The 22920-nt window shown below is 42.7% G+C and overlaps 1 protein-coding gene and 1 long non-coding RNA gene across 4 annotated transcripts in view; one reads left to right on the top strand and one right to left on the bottom strand.

The window, feature by feature from the left end:
• LOC115285408 overlaps window positions 1-11250 on the bottom strand; it is an 18478-nt gene extending 7228 nt beyond the window's left edge. Inside the window, exon 1 of the long non-coding RNA XR_003905518.1 lies at window positions 11144-11250. This is a non-coding gene — a long non-coding RNA (uncharacterized LOC115285408). The remainder of the gene's footprint in view (window positions 1-11143) is intronic.
• LIPN (lipase family member N) lies at window positions 3869-22920 on the top strand. 3 transcript variants are annotated; one of them, XM_029931691.1, is made up of 11 exons: window positions 3869-3969; window positions 5134-5249; window positions 5861-5978; window positions 6130-6267; window positions 8023-8221; window positions 9567-9676; window positions 11788-11924; window positions 13595-13738; window positions 15360-15431; window positions 17429-17500; window positions 21711-22920. In XM_029931691.1, exons 2-11 carry the CDS (start codon window positions 5142-5144, stop codon window positions 21942-21944), a joined length of 1332 nt encoding a protein of 443 aa, XP_029787551.1. In that variant the 5' UTR covers window positions 3869-3969; window positions 5134-5141; the 3' UTR covers window positions 21945-22920. The 3 variants fall into 3 exon arrangements, with proteins under 3 accessions (XP_029787551.1, XP_029787552.1, XP_029787553.1); XM_029931692.1 differs by lacking the exon at window positions 6130-6267; XM_029931693.1 differs by lacking the exon at window positions 13595-13738.

Below are 22920 nucleotides of genomic sequence, written 5' to 3'. Positions count from 1 at the left end.
TTTATAGAAAAAAACTTGAATAATTCTACATTTATAAGGTTGAGAAGAGAGATTGAATGAAAGATATCAGATAGTGCCCTAATGGTTAGACCTAAGGATAAATTGAAGGCTGAAAAATAACAGAAAAAGGAATATCCAGTAGCAAATTTTTATTGTATCTGTGTCTGCTGTGATCTACGACTAATGGGGGAATTATTCCAACTTCATACAAAAACAAAGGAAGATTGACTTTTCCTATGAGTTTACTCTCTTAATTCAATTTATCATGTAACAATGTTAAGAGAAATGTCCTTTGCAGCATACTTAAAACCAAAGAGATCTAGCATAATTTATAGCCAGGCTCATAGAGTAACAAGGTAAAATATCTGATGCAAAGTAAATATTCAATAAATAATTAAGCATTCACTCTTTTTAGGAATAATAATAGTTTTCCTGGGTAACTAAGCAATGTTTTCTGGACTTCTAGGTTCATCCTTCCATTCATTTATTCACTCACTCAGAATTTATTCATTCACTGGGAGAATATGTTTGATGTTGATGGTGATTAGAGGAGGGAGGAAATCAAGATCCTGTGACGCTGAAAGCCATCTACCTTTCTCAAGGCTGCTGGGGAGATTTGAATGTGATTTAACAGCAATTTAACGCAATAAAAAGCTAACTCAGAAAAGAAACAGGACCATGTGTCAAAACAGCCAATGTTACCCATGGCGCACATTCCATTCATTTACCTACATCAACTGATGAGACTGTATCTGAAACTAAAATCAACTTGAATTTTTTGGCCAATTGGGGTGTGTGTGTGTGTGTGTGTGTGTGTGTGTGTGTGTGTGTTTAAAAAAGCATTTCCACTGGAACATACCTCCTACAGGAATTCAAATACAAAATGACCTGTAGAGAATACCAGACATAAATTCTGCACATTAAGTAAGCGGTTGGGCAGGTAAACCTGCTTGGAGGATCAGATGCTATCTATAAATCTCCTCCTATTCAATCATAAGGCCCCTCCTCTTCATTCTCACAAAGCTTTGACCTTTGCCATGTATACAGACCCGATCCCGCCACTCTGAGACGTGGATGTCATCCAGGTAAACAACCTATACCTTTTGGTAATAATGTCTCTTTAAATGCAAGCCATCTTTCCTTTGCACATTTTAGATTTGATGTGCTTTTTCTCTCTTCTGCATCTTTACTGTCACAATACAGTGTGTGAAGGTGGGTGTAGACCAGTGGGGCTGACACGGAGGTTCATGGACAGCAGGACCAAAGACAACACGCTCTACTCTCCTAGATAATCTCAGAAACAGCATTGTATCTTATAGATATAATGAACATGGCCAATTCTGCATTATGGGTGAAGAAATAAAATTGCTAAGTGTAATTTAAAGTGCCTTTCATAAAGCCAAAGTAAGCTAATCAATTGTTGTGTGTGTGTGTGTGTGTGTGTGTGTGCAGCTTTATTGAGCCATATTTGAATGTTAAGATGCGTAATGAATCAGATAAATTATCTAGAGAGCAAGCAACAAATCCCATGTTCCTATCAATGCGAAGTCTTTTGGAAAGATTTTTAAATTTTGTTTTTTTTGAGAAAGAGAACAATGGGTGTAGGCGCAGAGAGAGAGAGGAGAGAGAGAATCCCAAGCAGGTTCCACATCATCAGTGCATAACTCTGCAGGGGGCTCAAATTTACAAACCATGAGGTCATGACTGGAGTAGAAACCAAAAGTCAGAAGCTTAACAAACTAAGCCACCCAGATGCCCTATACAAAATCTTCTATTCCAGGGCAAAAGTTGTCTAGAGAGGGTAAGGTTTCAAGTTATTTATTTTTACAAAACTCTCATTGTTACTATTTTGTTAGTTACAACCTAATATTTTTAACCTCCAGTTGGTGATACAAATTTATATATTATGAGAAACCACCCTTTGGGGAGAAAGAAGCAAACAGACAAAAAACGATGCAATGTAATAGCAAATGTATTTTGAATGAGAACATTGGAAGGAAAATAATAATCATTTTCACACATAGACACCAAGGTGTCAGGACCTATGTTCTATGCTCAACCACATACTTTTAGCCACCTGGATATTTGAACCAGCAGTCATCATAAAAAAATTTGCTAATGGGGCACCTGGGTGGCTCAGTCAGATAAGGGTCTGACTTTGGCTCAGGTCATGATCTCATGGCTTGTGAGTTTAAGCCCCATGTTGGGTTCTGGGCTTACAGCTCAGAGCCTGGAGTCTGCTTCAGATTCGGTGCCTCTTTGTCTCTCTGCCCCTCCCCTGCTCACACTTTGTCTCTCTCTCTCTGTCTCCAAAAAAAAATTAAATAAATAAATAAACATTAAAAAATTTTAAATATATAAACATTTTTTTAAATTAAAAAAAATGGCCCAGACTGTGAGGTTGCCCCTCAACCTACATTTTGTATAAGAACATGTTCCAGTTCTAATATCATCTAATATTATGGGGCGGGGAGCAGGGAAAATTTGAGCTTCTAGAGATTAGAGGCAATTCTTTTGTATTTATGCTGGTCTATGAAAGCCCGAGACGTGTAACTCCACCCGCACTATTTCCACGTGGACCCATGGCCACAAATCAGCATTAAGAGTATGAACACTGTGCTTCCTAGAACTCTCCAGACTCCCCTGAAGTTCTGTTAGAAGCGCTCTTCCAAGTCAGAAGCCGGGAGAGATTCCCGGCAAGCCCGCCCACCTCTGCCAAGGGGCCGTAAGGAACGGGGGAGTCTTTCCGCAAAGGTGGAATGAGGGAGGTGGGTCCATAATGCCTCTGCCTATTCCAACAAGCCAACTGCTTGCTTTGAATCTACATTCGTGTAAGTAGCATGACACCTCCCATTCCAGTGGAACGGATCTTAGGGTTTGGATAAATACAAATAATGTCTTTGTTTTTGAAAGAATTGAATAATGGGTCCAAACTAAGAACTGAAATTACTGGATCTTTCTAGGTAGGACTTAGCTTTCTTCCTGCTTCTTGTCCCTGAGAGATTTGGTCGCTGCCAGGGCCCTGTAGGTGTGCAGAATACAGGACAGAACAAAAAACTGGTGTGCATGTTTCAGGTGCAGTGTAGAGCTAAATTACCTGCCTTCTCCTCTGACTTTTGCTTCTACTTTGTTTTTTTTTTAATATAATTTTTTTAAAGTTTGTTTATTTAGAGAGAGTGTGTGTGAATGGGAGAGGGGCAGAGAGAGAGAGAGAGAGAGAGAGAAAATCCCAAGCAGGCTCTGCAATGTCAGTGCAAGACCAACACAGGGCTCGAACTCACGAACTATCAGATCACGACCTATGCTGAAGTCAAGAATCAGACACTTAACTGACTGAGCCCTTCCACTTTGTTTTAAGTAAAGTTGAGAGGTCTGCGGTTCAGCACCCATGACGGTCCGCTTCCTATGCGTCAGTTTCCTCTGCCACAATGCTAGTACCAGGTTCTGCCTGGAGTCAGGATGGTCTTGTCGCCACAATTTAGCTATAATCAATCACATCCCTCATGGTTGACATCAGTGCGTTTACATTCATGGTTTCATGTGACCCCGGCAGAAATGCTGCAGCATTGAGAAGGTAGACATTGTTATGCCCAGTTTTGCCCATTGGGATCCTTGGTACATCCTACTTCCCCATTTCATGCAAGACTTTGAAATTGTTGCTGAACTCTCCCAGCCATGGCAGACACTCAGTGGAAACATGAAGGATTCAGTCAAACTGGTTATTTGGAATCATGCAGACCACTATTTCCCAACCTGCAGCCGAATCATGGCATTTGGTGTGTCAGGAAGACGCCCTGGGTGGTGTCTCAGGGCAGGATTTCCTCATTTCCATGGACTTCCTGTCTCCTCTCCAGCTTCTAACTGTCACTGCAACCACATCTCATTCTCCAGCCTGATGTCACATGCAAAAGTTCAGAGGTTCCTAATCGGTACAGAGCCTTCGGGAGCAGGGGAAGCTCACTTAACAAGGTAAGATCAAGATTGATCGATTGATCACAACCAGGAGGTGAGCTGGGAATGGTTCTCAGATGTAAGGGTGCTCGTACGAGGTGGCCAGCCTTCCTCTTCTCCATCTGTCACCTGTTGGCTCTGTGACCTTAGGCAGATCTAACATCTCTCTGAGTCTTGGTTTCTTTCATTGATAAAGTGAGGATGATAGGACCTACATCATGCAGTTTCTTTAGATTTAAATAACATACACAAAGCAGGAAGAACCATTCTCCGTGGAAGCCCAGCACTCAGTACATATTAGCCACCACTAATTTTAAAAACATTTAAAATTACATAATATTTGCAGGTAGGAGATTGTCTTCAACCCAACAGCAAACATATGGACAGCTATTTAACTTTAGAAGGAAGCTATCAATTTCTAGAAGTCAGTCATTAATTTGTTCCGGTAAAAGTTCTCTGATGTTCCTTTCTGGCTCATGCTCAGATTAGGAAAAACAGTGAAAGGGCTTACCTGTACTTAGTGCTCTGTAGGTCACTTAATCCTTCCTGTAAGCCTGTAAGGGAGGTGACCTTGTTATTCTAATTTTGCTCACAAGGAAACCTAGAGACGAAGAGGCTAAATAAATTGCCCAAGGTCAGATATCTTGTCCATGGTGACCCTGGACCTCCATCTCGGGCCACGGGGCTGCAGCTCTTACAGGATGAGCCTCTGCACCGCGATGAGGTCAGGCTTTCTTGGAAAAGATGCTTCTAAGCTGTGCCAAGGAAGAGATGACACATTTCAATGTGCAGCCTTCCCCTTTGGGTGTTCACGAGGACAATAATCCGGTCCCTGGAAACCGATCTTCAGGTTCTCTGCTCATTGTTCTTGTTTGTTTTGTGGGAAGCCGGTTGGGGTAGGAGCCCTTTTCACGTTGCTGTGGCTTGGACACCTGTCCTCGGTGTCTTCGGGTATCCGGCAACTGGCAGGCGAGCAGAGACTCAGCATAACTGAGTAAATAAAGACCAAAAAATAAGCCTCCATACTAGATTAAATTTACAAGAACTGGACTGGGTCAAAGCAGTTTCCATGTGAGAAATGGATTCACAGGCTCAGAGGTAGTTTACTGTGTTTGCTCCCTCACCTCTTCATCAACGTTGACCTATAAAATTAATCTGTGATTATTAAATGTCTTATGTCAGGCAATCCCATGATGTGGCTGTTTTTTACAACAACCTGTTTGCTCTGTGGAACTTTAAATGCTGGTACCTTCTTTAATTTGGAAAATGAAGCGAATCCTGAAGTGTGGATGAATATTGTAAGTCATGGGAAGTTCCAAAAGACACCGAATAAGGCAGATGCATGGGTTGTGAGAGTAGCAATGGTCATGTGAGAGCGGAAATACCTTAGAGAAGGAGATAGATGGGGAAACCCACAGGTGATTTTTAACATTTCTCTGAGTCAAGGTAGGCAGATGTTTTCTTTTGGCTGAATAAATAATATTTTCTAGCCATGTAAGCAAACACATGTTTGTAGGCAACCTCCTTTTATGTTTTTAAAACATGAAGAATTTATATTTTAAGCCATTTGGATGATGCACATGACTGCCTTCTTGTGGACTATGGTTTTATTATCTTAAACCAAGAGGGGTCTCAAGAATCAGCTGAGACCATAGTTTTGTCAGAAGAATGGGTTAATACGAAATACTATCTCCACCAACCACTCACCCCCAGATTTGCCAATAGTAGACATTTTCTAATAGTCTGCTTATTCGTTATCAAGATTTTACAAATAAATTAATCTTACAGTTACCTGGGGCTACAGATGTCAGATCATTCACCCCAATAAACACATACCAGGTGCTTTGTTCTAGTTTCTTCTGATAACCTCTGGAGATGTTGAGCTAATTCCTGTATTTTCACCGGACAGAGTGAGATTATCATCTATAATGGCTACCCCAGTGAGGAGTATGAAGTCACCACTCGAGATGGGTACATCCTCAGCATCAATAGAATCCCCCACGGGAGAAGAGATGCTAGAAGCACAGGTAGGAGATGTGTCTCTCCTGTCAAGGAGGACGGCAAATGACTAATATTTCGTGCCGTTTTTCCTTTAAGAGAATGACTGGGTTGTCAAAACTGGATTAGTCTTTAAATAGTCAACAGGGAGCCTCCCTCTTTCCCGTTCTCTGAAAACAGGCAAGAAGCTAAAAATACAAAGGGCAAGACTGATCTTGTTGAAGGCAAGCAGGCTGGCTGCTAAGGGTGTAAAAAGGCAGAGCGTACATTTCTCTGGTTCATTACTGATCTCTCGTGTGGAAAATTGCAGCATCCCAGGCAAGTGGATTTCCTCGCTGCTGGGAAGACATTTGCTGGGCTGTGGGAAGTTGGCTGGGTTGCACAAAGTCTTGTTGCCTGTGCAAAGATCAACAGGCTCTGTTGCTCTGTAGCATAAAGAGGGGAAAAATCAACTTAACTAATTGTGACATTTCTGAAGCTTTTTTCCGAGAGGAAAACTGGAACATTCACCTATGTTTTGATCTCAGAAACAGAAGTTTTGGGGCATGAGAGAGCATGATGTTAGGAAGGCTTGTGTTCTAGAATAAAGAGCCAGCCATGCAGAAGCAGAGAAATTATTCTTTAACTAGGGACACATAGTTGCAGAGCTCGGGATGAGGAAGAAAGGAGAGTAAGCAAAGAATCGGGGAAGACTCAGGCGCAAAGTCATTTACTCCGATCACTGCATCAGTCCTCTGGCCAGTCACATTCAGAGGCAGCTAACATCACGCTGTTTGACCTCCTCTGCCTCGCAGAGAGAAATGTGTATTTCTAGAGTTTTGGAATGCAAACTGGGAGTGGGGCGTAGATAGGGTTACCAGATAAAATAGGAGACACCCCGTGAAAAGTGAGTTTCAGATCAATGACAGATCAGTTTCTCCTACAAGTTCCACTCTACCATGGACTTGTACAGAAGTTTTTCTGCGTTCATCTGAAATTCAAATTAACACGGCATCGTGAGTCCCTTGTTAATCTTTGTTTTTGTTCTTTGGTAAATCTGACAATACCAGTGCGAGGGTCAAGGGGCGGAGGGGAGTGGCTAGGAAGCATTAGAGGTGAGCATTTCTCCAGGAAAGGTTTTACTTAAGGAGGGAGGATTTTGAGACAATTTGGAATTAAGAACCATCTATTGAGTGTATTATTTTAAAAGCTTTATGTTAATTTTCATCAGAGAAAGCTCTCAGCATCCAGATGAGGTCAATACTATTAATGGCTATCATTTTACAGATGATAAAACTGAGGCAAAGCAGGTTCTTTACCAGGCTCGAGGTCACACAGACAGCAAGGGATGGAATCTGGGATTCAAACCCAGCCCAACTCCAGAGAGCATGTGCTCTTACCCGTTGAATGATGATGCCTTTTGAAACCCTCCACCCTGGTTTTTCTTATCTCCCTTAACACCCTCTCCCTCAGGAATCTGGTAGTTGTCCAAGGGATGTTGTATTGTGTTTGAGGTGTTCAAATGCTCTCCAGTGGACTGAGGCGGGGGGTTTGGCCAGAAGCTTAGCTGCCATCTACACTCATGCTCCTCCTCCCCCGCCCCGGAGGAGACGCAGGACTCCATCAAACATGATCACCTTCATGTCTCTGCCAGCCAGACCCAGGAGATACGCAAAACTGAATTCATGGAGTAGCGAGCACCTTTACAAGTGCACGCTTGGGTGTGAAGCACAACCGGGCTTGAGTCCTGGTTCTGCACCCTGTTAACTGGGTGGTCCCTTGGGAAAGTCACCTAACTACCATCTAAAGCTCAACCTCCACCTCTGGAAAGTGAGGATCCTTAACTAGTAGCTACTTTATGGAGTTATCATGAGAATTTAATGAGCTTGTGCATGGCGGTCTGTCACCGTTGCACCACGTGCAATGTATGAGCTCCAGAAACTTACATCATGTGCTTGTAACACTCTATACGAAAGGGAAAGGTGAATGTTGGTTGGCTTTTTGCTGCTTCTGGGCATGTGTGTGTGTTTCTATCATGTTCCTGAGATGCCCTACTTGTCATAAATTACTCTCTCTCTTCCTCCCTCCTTCCAGGTCCCCGGCCAGTTGTGTACTTGCAGCATGCTCTGTTTGCAGACAATGCCTCTTGGCTTGAGAATTACGCCAATGGCAGCCTTGGATTCCTTCTAGCAGATGCCGGTTACGATGTCTGGATGGGAAACAGTCGGGGAAACACTTGGTCAAGAAGACACAAGACACTCTCAGTGACTGAAGAAAAGTTCTGGGCCTTTAGGTAAACTGTGTCTAAGAAAAATCATGAAGAAACTTGGGGACCATTTCTTTGAATATAATTGTGTGGGTGATGTTAATGATAATCTGTAACATTGGGAGTCACGTGCTTCTTCGTAGCTTCTACTAACATCTCAAAGCAGAGAAATCGCGAGGAATTTTATTTCTACTGATTCTCCCACAAGCAAGTTACATCGTTTTACCATCCAATTCTGTCCAGTACTGTACGTTATAAGTATGTCTCAAGGGGCAGCTCAGGAAATTCCTAAGACCAGCCCACACACTTGTTCAATGTTTGCTGAGTGTCTAGTCTATGCACAGTTCTGGGCCCTGAGCACTCAAGAGTAAGCAAAGTATTGGCCCTCAGGATGCTTATATTCATTCTGGTGCTACTAACACAGGTCTTTTCTCCCGGACAGTCACTCAGTTTCGCAGAGATGATGGGTACCAGTCCTCGATTTTATTTACAGAAACTCTGGCTGAGACTGTATTCAATACCATTTTCCAGGCAACTCCAATAGGAGGCCTATAAAACCTTGCTAATGGACAGTGGAGAACAATCCTCTCATATGCTGCCTGCTTCTTTTAGAGAAAATGCTCTCTGCCATCCCCAGAGGACAGGTTGATGCCTGCAAGAAACTTCCCTTTGCAAAGCTAAGCTCTTGTTGGTTTGCAAGCCTGATCCCAGAATGGAGGGTGCATTCCTCACCTGTGAATGAAATGATCAGCACCTGCTAGCATTGGCAGGGTGAAGATAAACGAAGGATAGAGTAGATTGTCAGTGTCAGAGCTTTGGGGCAGGGCAAACATCAGGGTATTTTGTGTCTGTGGACCTTGGCTGGGAACTTGGAGCCCATTTACTACAAGATGACTTTTAGCAGGCTTGCTACATCACGGGCATTACATTCCTTTCCCAGATGAGGAAGCTGAAGCTCAGAGCGTTTAAGTAATTCATCCAAAGTTACTCAGCTGGAGTCATGATTTGCTACCAGTTCTGTTTCCAAAGCTGGGCATGAGTCTTAGAAGTGCCCTGGGGTGGGGCAGGGCGGGGGAGGGGGTTGAAGTAGAGGCAGGCAAACCTGCTGGGAAAGGGAAGGGGATGAAGGGGAGAAATGGTAAGACTGACCTTCAAGCAGCACACACAAGTCTTGAAGTCAGCCCCATTAAAAGTAACACATAGAAATGCAGCCAACAAAGGCTACCATAGCCTGCTCATAACTGGATAAATAATGAAATGCATGCCACATGAGTGGACGGCACAGAATTCTGTGTATAAAAAATAAGTGAGCAGGTGCTCTGTGGTTTAAACTTAATAGTGGGTACTTATAAGCCCATGTTTTACTTTGCAGTTTCGATGAAATGGCCAAATACGATCTCCCAGGAATAGTAGACTTCATTGTAAATAAAACTGGTCAGGAGAAGCTGTATTTCATTGGACACTCCCTTGGCACTACAATAGGTATGTTTACTAATGCCCGTGTTTTACCAAGTCTGAGCCTTGTAAGAGTTTGCCTTTAAACTGGAACAGAGTAACTACTATTTATTCTGATCTTAATCCTCTGTCCAGTGCTGGTCATGTTAACCTAGTGCCCTAAGTGGTTGTGAAGTTGCCCTTAATTCCACTGGACAGATCATCCTAGTGCCCCAAGTGGCTGTGAGCTTGAATTTCAGAGATTGTGTGTAGGACAAATCTTTCCTCCGTTTCTGGTCCCAACCGCACATTTGTAACAGTGCGCCCCAGATCCAAAGAAGTATTTCCAAGAGTAAGTTCCTAGATCACCTCTGAACTGAAAAGGTAAAATGCGATGCCATGGAATAAACCTCAGAATGATAAATATACATCGATCGTACCTTCCTCACAACCCATATGGGATTTTTTAAAAGTAGTAAAAGGGTGAAGTTATACTTCTATTTGAAATTGAAAACATACGATCACTTTTTTTGTTGTTGTTGAAATGCAAAAGCATACATCAACTGGGCTTATCTTTTAGCATGTGATTTAATATTTAAGGAATCACAATTAAGTGTAAGCACTATGTAGAAAAATTTTCAAAACTCCAAGATCCTGCTTTCTGAAAATGTACATCTTAATGATTTACTAGATCTTTTAGAAAGAACTAAAAAATCCAGTTCCAAATAAAAATTTAGAGGAAGTCATACTGTTCATAATGTCAATTTGTTAGTGATCTTCCACTAAAGTTTCCAATTTTAAGAGATTACATGAAGTGCAATATTTTAGCTGGGATGAAACTATGCAAAAATAAATTAAAAATCTTACAGTCTCCTTATCACCATTACCAACAAAAGCAGATACATATTTATCGGTGCTTTATATTGGTAGTTTACGTTTGGAACAGTCAGGGCGCATCACAGGACATCTTCGAGAAGGATATGAAAAGTTAATAGGAGACAAAGACAAAACAAACAAAAAAACAAAAAACAAACCTGCCACTAACTGGCAAATAATTGTACTATCATAGCGAACACTTAGCGAGCATTTACTGCCCTGCATTTAGGGCAGGCCATTCCTCAGCGAGCATTTGAGCAGAGTGATTGTGGTTACGTGAGAAGGACCCATTCTTGGCAAGGTATTTAGCAAGCCGGGCTCCGGCTCACTACTAGTGAGTGTGAGCTTGGAAAAACTCCTCTCCCCACATCTCCAAAGATCTTCTAGGGAGAAGTCTCACATCCGCCTACCAGTTTCAGTCTTTGTATCAATTGTTTAGCCAATCAATACAAAGTCAGTTCTTTTTCTGGCCAGGATAGTTTCAATAAGAGTTTCAGGGAAGACAATTCTCTGCTATGGCTATGCCCCCATGGCTCACACACACACACACACACACACACACACACACACACACACACACAATGGCAAGGTCCCAGGAAGGCATCTCAGGGAACTGAAATACAGAGACACTCTACATACTTTCCCAGGCAGGGCAGACCTCCATCCTCATCCTCACAGGGCTAGAAACGGGTGCTATGGTGTTGCAGAAAAACCAGAGCAGGTGGAGACAGCTGGTCTTCCCCGGGACCACAGTGGACCGAGGAAAAGCAGAAAAGATTCTGGAGGTTTGTAGACATCCAGTTGAACACTGAATAATGAAATCTCTTTGTATTGTGAGAGAGAAAATTGTGGAATAACTGGATGATACTGCATACAGAAGTTGTTTGTTTGGTCCCATGAACCAATTAGTTACTGCTGGAAGCTCTATGACTCATCCTGGCATCTCAGATCTGTTGGTAAAATGCCTGCATTGCCCGCACGTAGCCCATGCTGTGAGGAAGATGTCCCCAGGCCACTCGGCCAGGGCTGCGCCAACAGCTTATCCCTCACTCTCCTCCACCAAATTAAATTGTTCAGAATACGAGAAAAATGGGACACTTGAGAACAGGTGACTAAAGGCAGATTATCTTTGCAGAACCACTCAGAAGAGCTTCCCAATTCATCCTCAAGATCATTGCAATAGAAAGATAACATGTTAAAAGCAGAGCTCCACTTTTGTTAGTACAGACATTGCCTGGGCATTTCTAATTTTTACAAGACTGTCTTGTCTTCTGTTCTCTTAGGGTTTGTAGCATTTTCCACCATGCCTGAACTGGCACAAAGAATCAAAATGAATTTTGCCTTGGGTCCAGTGGTCTCATTCAAACATCCCACGGGCATTTTTACAAGTTTTTTTCTACTTCCAAGTTCCGTGATCAAGGTAGGCTCGTTTTCACCAAAATGTACCTGCAGATCCCATCTTGGATCATGGATCCTTATTGTTTTAAAATCCATTATGAAGTGAAAGGAGGAAACTTATCTGAAATCTGGAGAAAACAGATTCTGTGACCATACGTGTGTGCGTGCACGCGCTCATGCGCTCACGTCTGTACCCACGTGCATGCCTACAGTTCCCATCAGACCTGAGTGTATCAGAGTTTCTAGCTGAGGTGAGAATTTCTAGCAGGGGTGAGCACTATCGTCAGTTTACGGTTGACACACAAGTTTTCTTGTTCTGCTGAGCAGGTCAATGAATTCACATGCCCAAATGGAAGACATTTTTCAAGTTACATTGTGATCACTGGTGTTTCTGACTTTGATGTTGGATAAGATTAATAACTTATCTAACTCGAGATGTTAGATAAGCCTGAATAATACACCCGTTCCCATAGGGGACGTTTGTTAAGAGTCCCAAACCTAAATGTCCTACAGCTTAATTATTCATCCTGACATTTATTGGTTATTTTCCAAAGGCTGAAAAAGTAGTTTGGTTCCCAGTGTGGATTTGGGACTTTATCCATCAAAAGTTGTGTTTTCTTTTCTGTTTGCATTTTTAGTCTCTAAAAAGGTCACTGCCACCTAAACATAGTATTTTGTCCAAATTGCCCCTTGAATTTGGGGTGTCAGCTAAAATGCATTTTGGCCAAAATGAAGTCAAGGAGACCAATTTGGGTTTCACAGTAATTTATATATATAATGAGACACTGCTTTAGGGCAAAGTGGTAGGAATGGAAAACTATTATCTGTGAGCAAACACAAGAAAGAATTTTTATAGTGCTTAATGATTGGCCTCATAGTAGTTTTATTGTGTTGTTTTGCTGTAAGCTCAAGTGATGTAAGTTGCCTTTTGTGTGGTTGAGTTCTGTTGCAAAGGGCGTCGACATCAGTGAGTTTTGGATGTTTTCTACATTTGAGGAGAGTTGAGAAGACAAATGAGTTACATTAAACTCAGAGGTAGATGCTTCTATCTAAATGCACTGTTTTTGCATAAGTACCGCTTTGCCTGCATAGGCATAGGCCATTTCCTCTCTGTGACCCCCAGCAGCTCCATCAGAGTCCCCCCTCCAAGCTTATTTCCCAAGCCCTAGAGGTTTTACCCATCCTGCCCCACATACATCAAGTGTTTTCTGCCCCTCCATTTCCTCCCTTCAGAACACCACGGTCCACTTTCCAGCATAAAAGCTGGCCTCTCTGGGACCCTGCTAAAAAGATGGTGTGCACATGAGTAGTAGGGGAAACCCTGCTTTTCCTTCCTGGTCAAGGCAGTGTTTGGTCTTAAGGAGAAATGGTTCTGCCTTTCTTGCCAATTAATGAGAAACGAGAAACACAGGCAGCCACTGGTTGGACAGAGTAGAGTGCTTCCCCACCGAGAAGTGAATTTGCAGTTGAAGATCCTCACTGCAATCTCCTTTTAAATTACGCTTGTTGACCTTCCCTTGATGGGGATGAATTCATAAGCAGTTTCTTTTCCTGGATGACTTGGTCTCCTTGGCAAAAACAGAAAATCCAAGTCCAAACAGATTTCCCGAGAATCCTCATTCCTGGCATACAGGGAGCATCAAGAAGTCCAAAAATGGTTTTTGAAAGAATAATTGTGTTTTATTTTGACAGCATTTTTTTGGTACCAAAGGTTTCTTTTTAGAAGATAAGGGAAAGGTGCCCTCCACCAAAATCTGCAACAATAAAATATTATGGGTGATATGCAGTGAAATGATGTCCTTATGGGCCGGAGCCAACAAGAAAAATATGAATGTGGTATGTAGGATGATCAGGGGCCATGGGGTGTTTTAAGAAATTCCGGCTTTCCTCTGACTCACTTTGATGTATCGCTAAAGTGTAAAGATTAATATTAAGGACAGAGATTGGCTAAGCATAGATTAGGTACTCAATGGACCATGACCGTGAAGACTGAAAAGAACAGGCAGCTTCATCCTTCCATCCCCGGTTGCAAGCAGGGAGCCGTGGCGATCCACCATGAGTGGGGGGTTCACCTGTTTATTCTCAACCAACCACCATTACTACAGTTCATTTGATTACAATCACCACCATGCCCTAAATAATAATTATTGTAATAATAATAATAATAATAATCCCAGAAAAAGAAGAGAAGTACATCTAAGCTTTGACCTTATATCCTGTGTACCTACATTGGTTGGGTGACGTTGGCCTTAGCTAAAACTCCTCACTCAACATGGAAAGTACGAGACAGAATGGAATGGAGGTGGAATCTCTTTCCTGCAAAAAAGGAACAGTCCTGTTTCATCAACTCTCTCAAGGCGGAGGAGCAGGAGGAGTTTCCACTTGCAGACAAGTGTGGTTGAGTTCCATATGGTGGCCATGAGCCTCTGACAGTGAGGCTAGTTCTCAAACTGCTTTTCTCTGCCAGCTCGCTCCACCCCTGTCAGATGCTAGGTTGTGCCCGACTGAAATACAATAGGAATCATTGTTCAAAGCCTGCTTATTCTAAAGAAAATACAGCTTTTAATTTGTTTTAATGTTTATTTATTTTTGAGAGAGAGAAAGAAAACATGATGGGGGAGGGGCAGAGAGAGAGGTAGACACAGAATACAAAGCAGGCTCCAGGCTCCAGGCTCCGAGCTGTCAGCACAGAGCCCGATGCTGAGCCCAAACTCATGAACCGTGCTATCCTTACTTGAGCCAAAGTCAGATGCTCAGCTGACTGAGCCCCCCAGCTGCCCCAGAAGTAAATATTTCTGATAGTTCCCTTGATTGCTTTCATTATACAATATTCTAAGACAGGAGTACAGTTACTATTATAACTATAATCTTCATCTCTCTATTGTTTTCAAAGGCCAAAGTACAGCACATACAGAAGTGATTGTTTTTTGCTTTTCTATTGCAGTATTTTATTTTTATCCTCAGGAAAGCCTGACACAGTATGATTTTTTAGCGTGTTCACTTAATAAGTGAAAATAGAGAAACTCAGAGATGTGAAATGACTTGCCCAAAGTCACAAAGCTTCTAATGAACAAAGTTAGGTTCTGAAATCCAGGTTTTTTGGCCGAGTGATCTGTGACAGTGCACACCCACGCACACGCACACCACGTCCCCTGCACTCTCACACTGGGGACCTTTCTAAAGCACGCTGCCCCGTTATGACCATTGTTGCTTCTTCTACTTCAACACCAGTGAAATAACCCACAGCTTTCAAGCCAATGGAGGTTTGCTCTTAAGCACCCCGGGGTTTACCCCCATTCTGGTGCCTGGCATGAATTTTTATTTATTTTACCTGCCTCACCATTTCCAAAACCCCAGCTTTCATTTGCTAATTCTTAGCACCATTGTTCTCTGCTTCTGGAAGGTATAGTTTATTTCATTGGGTGATTCTTGCTGTACTGTGTTTTATTTCCCTCAGAGTCGAATGGACGTGTATATGTCCCATGCTCCCACGGGATCATCAATACAGAACATCCTGCATATAAAACAGGTAGTGTCATTGTCGTAGGAAACTATTCCAAGCTTATTTCATTACATCCGTAAGGACAAGGTTAGCAGGTCCTCCCTAAGGAGCTTCCAAGCTGGCTTCTGCTTTGTCCTTGTCAGTGTCTTTGGTTTGATTTCCCTAGATTTAAACAAAAAATTCAGTGTTTATTTATTTTTGAGAGAGAGTGAGAGAGAGAGAGAGAAAGAGACAAAGTATGAACGGGGGAGGGGCACAGAGAAAGGGAGACACAGAATCAGAAGCAGGCTCTAGGCTCCAAGCTGTCAGCACAGAGCCCGACACGGGGCTCAAACCCACGAACTGTGAGATCATGACCTGAGCCAAAGTCAGATGCTTAACCGACTGAGCTACCCAAGCGCCCCTGATTTCCCCAGATTTTAAGGGAAAGGACTTTAAAGTTATGGTAGAGGACCAACTAGATGACAAAAACGAACTCTATCTTAGAATTGAGCTTGTAAAATAGAGCTGAAGCATGAGGTAACCTGGGAAAGCTTGAGGAGACCAGGCCTTCCCCCAGAGATCTGACCTCCTGCCGGAGTCCAGCTCGAGCAGGTCCAGGGATCCCTGAAGGATGGACAGTGTCGGCACATGATAGAGATGAGAGAGCCACAAGTTTCCTTCTGATCACCAGGCTGGTATCTCTGCCCTGTCTGCTTTGGTGTCCTTTTTTATTGATCAAGCAATAACATGACATCAGAAAATAGGAATTACTTACAGTGACTAATTCTTAGTGATAAGGTGCTTTAGTCATCGAAATTGTTCAGAAACAAGTCTCACAGAAGTGTTTTTCAGAACCATCCCATTTGTTCTTGGCGCCAGTCTCCCAGATTAAGAAAGTAACAAACCTATTCGGTTTTGTATGGGTTGGGTTTTTGCCAATACTTATGACTTTGTTTTTTAATTAACAAGTTACAACCAAATCATTTAACTTTCTTACAGTGAATTTGAGTAAATTTTATAACCAAGACTATAACAGGATGTTTTTAGTAGAAAACAGGATTAACATACATATTATTAAAGTTAGCAAAGCTAAGGTTAAAATATAGGTTAAGCTGTATATAAATAGGCTAAGAGTTATTGTGATTGGCTTATAAACTACCAGAGAAAAAAGAAAAGAGAAAAAAAATGTTTATTAGCAAGTTGCTTGAGAAAGCCCTTTTTTTGATGTAAGCACAATGGGAGCCCCATGTGTGTTGGCCTTGGACCTGGGTTTCCCACATTCATATCCATCCTCATAACTGAAGTCAGTATAAGGGAGGATATTAGTAGAATGTAGACTTTGGGAGGGGATCATGTTCTGACCTTGTCTTCTACTTCTAATCTCCAATTTTCTTCTGACCAGACTCAAATGGACTATGTTTTTGACTTTGTTTTTCTTATCCCCAAATTAACCTTTTTTTCTCCAGGCCAGACTCAAATGCAATTTTTGTGTTTTTAACCCCTTCAAGTCTGTGTTTCGGGTCTGCAAGACTCATAAAAGAGCCTTTTGCCAAATATTTATAATGTTTTGATTCAAAATCTCTTATACAGGGACAGGAAAATGTTTTTTCTTATGGAGTAGCTATATGGGGAAAATCAGTCTGATTCGGAACCCTGTAAGGCCTAATTAATGACAACAGGCTTATTGTCAACATGAGCAGTAGTAGCAGAAGGAGATACCAGTTTCGCCTCTCATGGCAGGAGCTGTGCAAACATCTGCCATTTCCTCCCTGTGACTGTGTCAGCCAGAAAGGCCGATGCGGCTCCCAGCATCTTCCCCCGAGGAGTCTTGATTTTCCACGAGCTCTTCCTTCAAACTAAGGGAGATCGTTGTTTCATCTCTGTTGACCTTGTGCTTCTAGTAGTAAAAATGTATTTATTTCCTTCTGGTCCTCTGGGAGCCTTTGTTTCTAATCAGTGCACAGTGGTTTTCTCAGAACTGCTGTTAACAGTTGTGACTCTTACTCTAAAAAAATTATTTTTCCAAAACATATTTGTTTCAGCTTTACCAATCAGATGAATTCAGAGCGTATGACTGGGGAAGTGAAGCTGAGAACATGCATCACTACAATCAGGTGAGCGGCTCTGAATTGCCCCAGAAGCCAGGTTTTGAGAAATTATAATAAACTACCGGAGGGGCCCCTGGGTGGTTGAGTCAGTTAAGCCTCTGACTTCAGCTCAGATCATGATCTCTCAGTTTGCAGGTTCGAGCCCCACGTTGGGCTCGCTGCTGTCAGTACAGACCCCACTTTGGATCCTCTGACCCCTCTCTCTCTGTCCCTTCTCCACTCAGGCTCTCTCTCTCCCTCTTTTTGCTCCTCCCCTGCTCACACACACATGTGCACGTGCACATTCTCTCTCTCAAAAATAAATAAACATTAAAAAAAAAGAAATTATTGGAGAATGAAAAGAATCTTACCTGGCGATTGGTGGCATTCTCACTGATAGAGCTTTAAAAAAAATGTCTAATTGAAATATGCATTCATTGCAGAAAGTTTAGAAAGAAGCATATCTTAAGGAATTTGAATAATTTATAATCTCTCCACCCAAACAATACTAGCTGTATCAATATTTTACTGCATTTATTCCCATTTTCTCAGTATTACTGCTTTTAGGGAATTTTTTTAAAGTTTTGTTTATTTATCTCTGCAGCCCCACATGGGGCTCTAACTCATGACCCCAAGATCAAAAGTCAGATGTTCTTGGGGTGCCTGGATGGCTCAGTTGGTTGAGCATCCTACTTTGGCTCAGGTCACGATCTCACAGGTCGTGGGTTTGAGCCCCACATCAGACTCTGTGCTCACAGCTCAGAGCCTGGAGCCTCCTCAGATTCTGTGTGTGTCTCTCTCTACCCCTCCCCTGCTCGTGCTCTGTCTCTCTCTGTCTTAAAACCAAAACGAACATTAAGAGTCAGATGCTTTTCTGACTAAGCCACCCAGGCACTCCCCCTGACACAATTTTTAATCTTGCTTTTTCATTTACAGTAACAGCAAGATCTAGTCAATGTTACTGAGGTGTTTTTTTAACATAATTTTGTTGACAGTATACTAATGGAAATTGTTTTATAAAAATCTATTAAAATATACAGAGTAGATGAATACCCATTTCTTGATACCAATAGGAAAAAAACAGGATCCCCCACAAGAAAATGAAAAGAATATTATCTACCCTTGAAGAGTTGAGTCATTAGTATCATTTTTCCCTCTGAATTTTTGCACTAAAATGTGTAGACCCACTTAACCCTCCTTTACTTGTGATTAATCCTGTTAATCACAAAGAAATCCACCATTTATTTCCTCAAAGTCAGGATCTGGGCTTTTTAGTATGAACTACACACATTACATGCTTCCTGTGTTTTCCCAGATGATATATACTGAAGGCTACTTATTAGCACCAGCATAAATCAATTAAGCTTATTTCTAAGCATCAAAACAGTCAGCCAGACCAGTCAATTTCTCACTAATGGTTTGGATTGTTAGAGAAATTATTCTACTAGCCTTTAAGCCGACTAAGACAGCTATGTATATTTTTACTAGTTTTTAGGCTTGATACAGGTGTGATTTACATTCAATAAAATTCACTAATTTTCCAATTCAGTGAGTTTTGACAAATACATTCATTGGTGTAACCATGCCACAATCAAGATACAGAACATCTCCATTACCCCGAAGGTTTTCCGCTGCCCCTCAGATGTACATTCACAGAGGCACGTATTTGCAAATTCCTAGAATAGGGCCAGAAAAAAGAAAAAAAAAAAAACAGCAAATGTTAAAGGGGTTACCTTCATAGAGGAGAAGAAAGGCAGAATGAAGGAGAAGAATGTGAAGTTTTAAAGGAGGCTCTCATTTTGAATTTTTTTAAAGTTTTTTATTTTATTTTTGAGAGTGAGAAAGACAGCATGATCAGGGGAGGGGCAGAGAGAGAGAGAGACACACAGAATCTGAAGCAGGTTCCAGGCTCTGAGCTGTCAGCACAGAGCCCAATGTGGGGCTCGAACCCACGAACCATGAGATCATGACCTGAGCCGAAGTCAGAGGCTTAACCAACTGAGCCACTCGGGCACCTCATGGAGGCTCTCATTTTGGATTTTACATACTTCCGTTTTCTTCCATTATTTTTAATGAGCAGGTTATATTTATATATTGTTTTGTTTACAAGAGAATGAAACAAAAATATCGCACACATACACTTAAGACCTTTGTTAGTCACAGTTCTTTCTTTTTCAGCTTTTTTGAGGCAAAATTAACAAGTAAAAGTGTAAGATTGAAGGGTGCAGTGTGTGTGAGAGCATCAATGTCTGTAGAACTTCTCAGCAGTTAAATAGATGGTCCTACCTTAGTTCAGGCCAATCCTGTTTTATTTGTGTATGATTTGGGGTCATTTGAAGTCAATTTTATTATATCTGGTCGCAACACTTAGCCCTCCTAAATGCCCAGTGCAGTCTCTGCGTGCACCGCCTTTGGTCGAGAATAAGAGGATCAGCCCGTTTGAGCCCCACATCAGACGTGCCACTCTGACGTGTTCACTGGTGTTTTCTCAGTTGGCAGGATGCGGGCACATCCTGGGCCCTTAACACTTATTTGTTGTGTACATGAAATTCCTTTTTTATTAATTTTTAAAAATTTTCTTTAATGTTTATTTTTGAGAGAGAGAGAGACAGACAGAGTACAAGTGGGGAGGCAGGGCAGAGAGAAAGGGAGGCACAGAACTGGGAGCAGGCTCCAGGCTCTGAGAGCTGTCAGCACAGAGCCCAATGCGGGGCTCGAACCCACAGACCTCGAGATCATGACCTGAGCCAGAGTCAGATGCTTAACCAACGGAACCACCCAGGTGTCCCATAAATGAAATTTATTAATGCCCCTCTTATCCATCTTGAGATGTCTCTGTGCCCTTGATTCTCTTCTTCCCTCCTGTCTCCCACGGTGGAGGGCCTTGTCTTTCCCAGCCTGAGGGGAAGGGCCCATCTCTCCCCATCTCCTCTTCCTCCTGGCTCCTTTGTCGGCTTCAATGAACTGCTGTTCCTTTTGAAAAATGAACAACAGCTTTCCGTCAATCTACCGATTCTATCACGCACTAATCCATCCCTCTGTTTTTACCAACATTTCTTAATATTTAAAAAGGCCGAGTTTCTCCACTTCCTCTCCTCCTCCACTCACTCCTGAACCCTGGGAAATGTAGTTTGGGCCTTCATCTTTCTACACAGCCTCCTGGCCATTCACTGCCCCAAGGTGGACTTCCATAATGCAGTGATCTTGCATTTTTCCTTCCTTTTTTTTTTTAAAGTTCATTTATTTTGACAGAGAAAGAGAGGGAGAGAAACGGGCAGAGAAAGAGGGAGAGAGAAAGAATCCCAAACAGGCTTCACACTGTGAGCAAAGAGCCCAACGTGTGGCTCAGACCCACAAACCACGAGATCGTGACCTGAGCCAAAGTCGGCTGCTTAACTGACTGAGCCACCCAGGGGCCCCTTCCTTCTCTTTTTGATTGTCTCCTCTATCCGCCACCCCCCCCTCCCCGCTCCCCGTCTACACTGGCTACTTTCCTGGTCGTCCACTCACAAACTGTCAGCTTCCTCCACAATTCTTCACACCCCTCTCCCTTCCTTCCTTGGAGAATCTAATCCTCCCTGTGGCTTCATTTATTCTCCGGACCATCCTGTCTGCCTGTCTAGTTGTCTCAGGACCTACTTCCAGCCTATTCCTGCCTCAAGCCATCTCAGATGATGCCCACACAGTCCTCTCAGGACAGAGCTCTGTGAAGTGACCCTGTCTCACCGCACCCCCCAAACTCCCGGAAGGTATCAAGAGACCTTAGCCTGGCGTCTCTTGGCTGTCTGTGTCCTCCCTCATCCACTCACGTATTTTTTCCTGGGGTCCTGGGGACAGTTTGCCCTCCTGCCCATGGGGTCCATGGTTTTTACTTGCTAAGAAGCCCTATTGCCCTCAACCCTGTCAAAATCCAACCCTCACTCAAGTCATTTCAACTGACTCTCTCTTCTGTGAAGCCCCATCAGAAGTCATTTCTTCTTTGCCCTCAAGCCATTGTGTTTGGGGAATGTTTTGTGGCTTTTGACATACGCTACTTTGTATGCAAATCTTTATTTATCTCTCTTGCCTTGTTCCTTCCCACTCCCGGAAGATTTCCTGCGGCCTTCCTGCTTCCCTCAGTGCCTGACAGAACTTGGATCACAGTAAATGCTCATTGAGCAGCCTGTCTGCTTATCTGAACCCAGTAGTTCCCAGGAGAAGCTTTCTCTCACGAATGCTCTTTCTCTTTCTTCCATAGAGCCACCCCCCGCTCTATGACTTGACCACCATGAAAGTGCCTACCGCTATCTGGATTGGGGGCAATGACGTCCTTGTCACACCCCAGGATGTGGCCAGGATCCTCCCCCAGATCAGGAACCTCCGTTACTTCGACCTGTTGCCTGATTGGAACCACTTTGATTTCATCTGGGGTCTGGACGCTCCTCAGCGGGTGTACAGGAAAATCATAGACTTGATGAAGTCATACTCCTGACGGCCATAGGTGCACTTCTGGGTTCAAAGTTGCGTGCAAGCCCGTGAGAGGCTTTGGGAAAGAGACTAATCATCAGGAGAGTCTTCTCCAGCCTCGTGCACCTCTTTGCTGTTGCTGAGATGCTCCCTTGCCTGGCATCCAATTCAGAATTATTTCAACTGTCCTGTTCTTTCTCTAAGCAATGCGCACTCCTTCCAAACCCCTTCCCCTCAGTCAAATCTCTTCCCCATGTTTTCATCTCTGCTAACTGTACACATGGAAGAGTAGTTCAAAGAGGACTTTTTTTTTCTTTCTTAGATAAAGTAAAATTTCCTAGAAGGGATGGCTCTGTAAAGGCAGCCACTTGGGAGTATATTTGGGGTGATGTGATCATAAGGCTTAGGCGAAATTGCAGTTAGGGCCATAGTCATTATGGTCATCTGTAAACAAGCTGTGGAAGAAAGCCCAGCCCACATCAAGCATGAAAGGAAACAGCAGACTGGGAAAACTAGCAAAATTTAAGTCTTCTGGGAGCGCATTTTACTGTTCAAGAATGAAAAGAAAGAGAGACAGAAATGGGAATGAGTCGGTAAGAGAAGCTGAATTACTGATTGTTAGAACACATAAGAAAAAATTCTCTTGTTTTTGCTCTAAAGATAAGTTAAACCAATCACCACTGGTGTCTTCGTTGTCGATGTGGACTTTGCACTATTGCCTGTGAACAAGTGACATTTAAAGCAGCTCCCAGAAAGCCAATTTTAGAAGCAGCACGGAAGGCACAGGAAGATTCCAAGTCTTGCTCTCCCTCATTCTCCAAATGATGCCAGACATTGATTCTAGGGTTTCGTACAGAGTTCCAAGAGAAGCAGGAAGTTATGTGTCAGTCTGTATCCTGAGTGGCATAAACTTGCAAAGGTTCTTGACTTTCTATGATAATGTCATTAACGGAAAACTGTTTACAATCCTCAAGGAATCATAAATAAATGATACACATGCA

Source organism: Suricata suricatta, chromosome 2 (genome assembly GCF_006229205.1).
Source record: "Suricata suricatta isolate VVHF042 chromosome 2, meerkat_22Aug2017_6uvM2_HiC, whole genome shotgun sequence".
In the NCBI taxonomy this organism is placed as follows: domain Eukaryota; kingdom Metazoa; phylum Chordata; class Mammalia; order Carnivora; family Herpestidae; genus Suricata; species Suricata suricatta.
The sequence above is the reverse complement of the archived record's forward strand: the minus strand, read 5'-3'. Positions and strand labels throughout refer to the sequence as shown.

Excerpts from the sequence above, each read along its gene's own strand:
- LIPN (XM_029931691.1), top strand. The coding sequence starts at position 5,142 with ATGATGTGGCTGTTTTTTACAACAACCTGTTTGCTCTGTGGAACTTTA. Across the intron at positions 6,268-8,022 it reads GGAAAATTGCAGCATCCCAG|GTCCCCGGCCAGTTGTGTAC; the intron begins GCAAGTGGATTT and ends CCCTCCTTCCAG. Across the intron at positions 13,739-15,359 it reads ACAAGAAAAATATGAATGTG|AGTCGAATGGACGTGTATAT; the intron begins GTATGTAGGATG and ends TATTTCCCTCAG.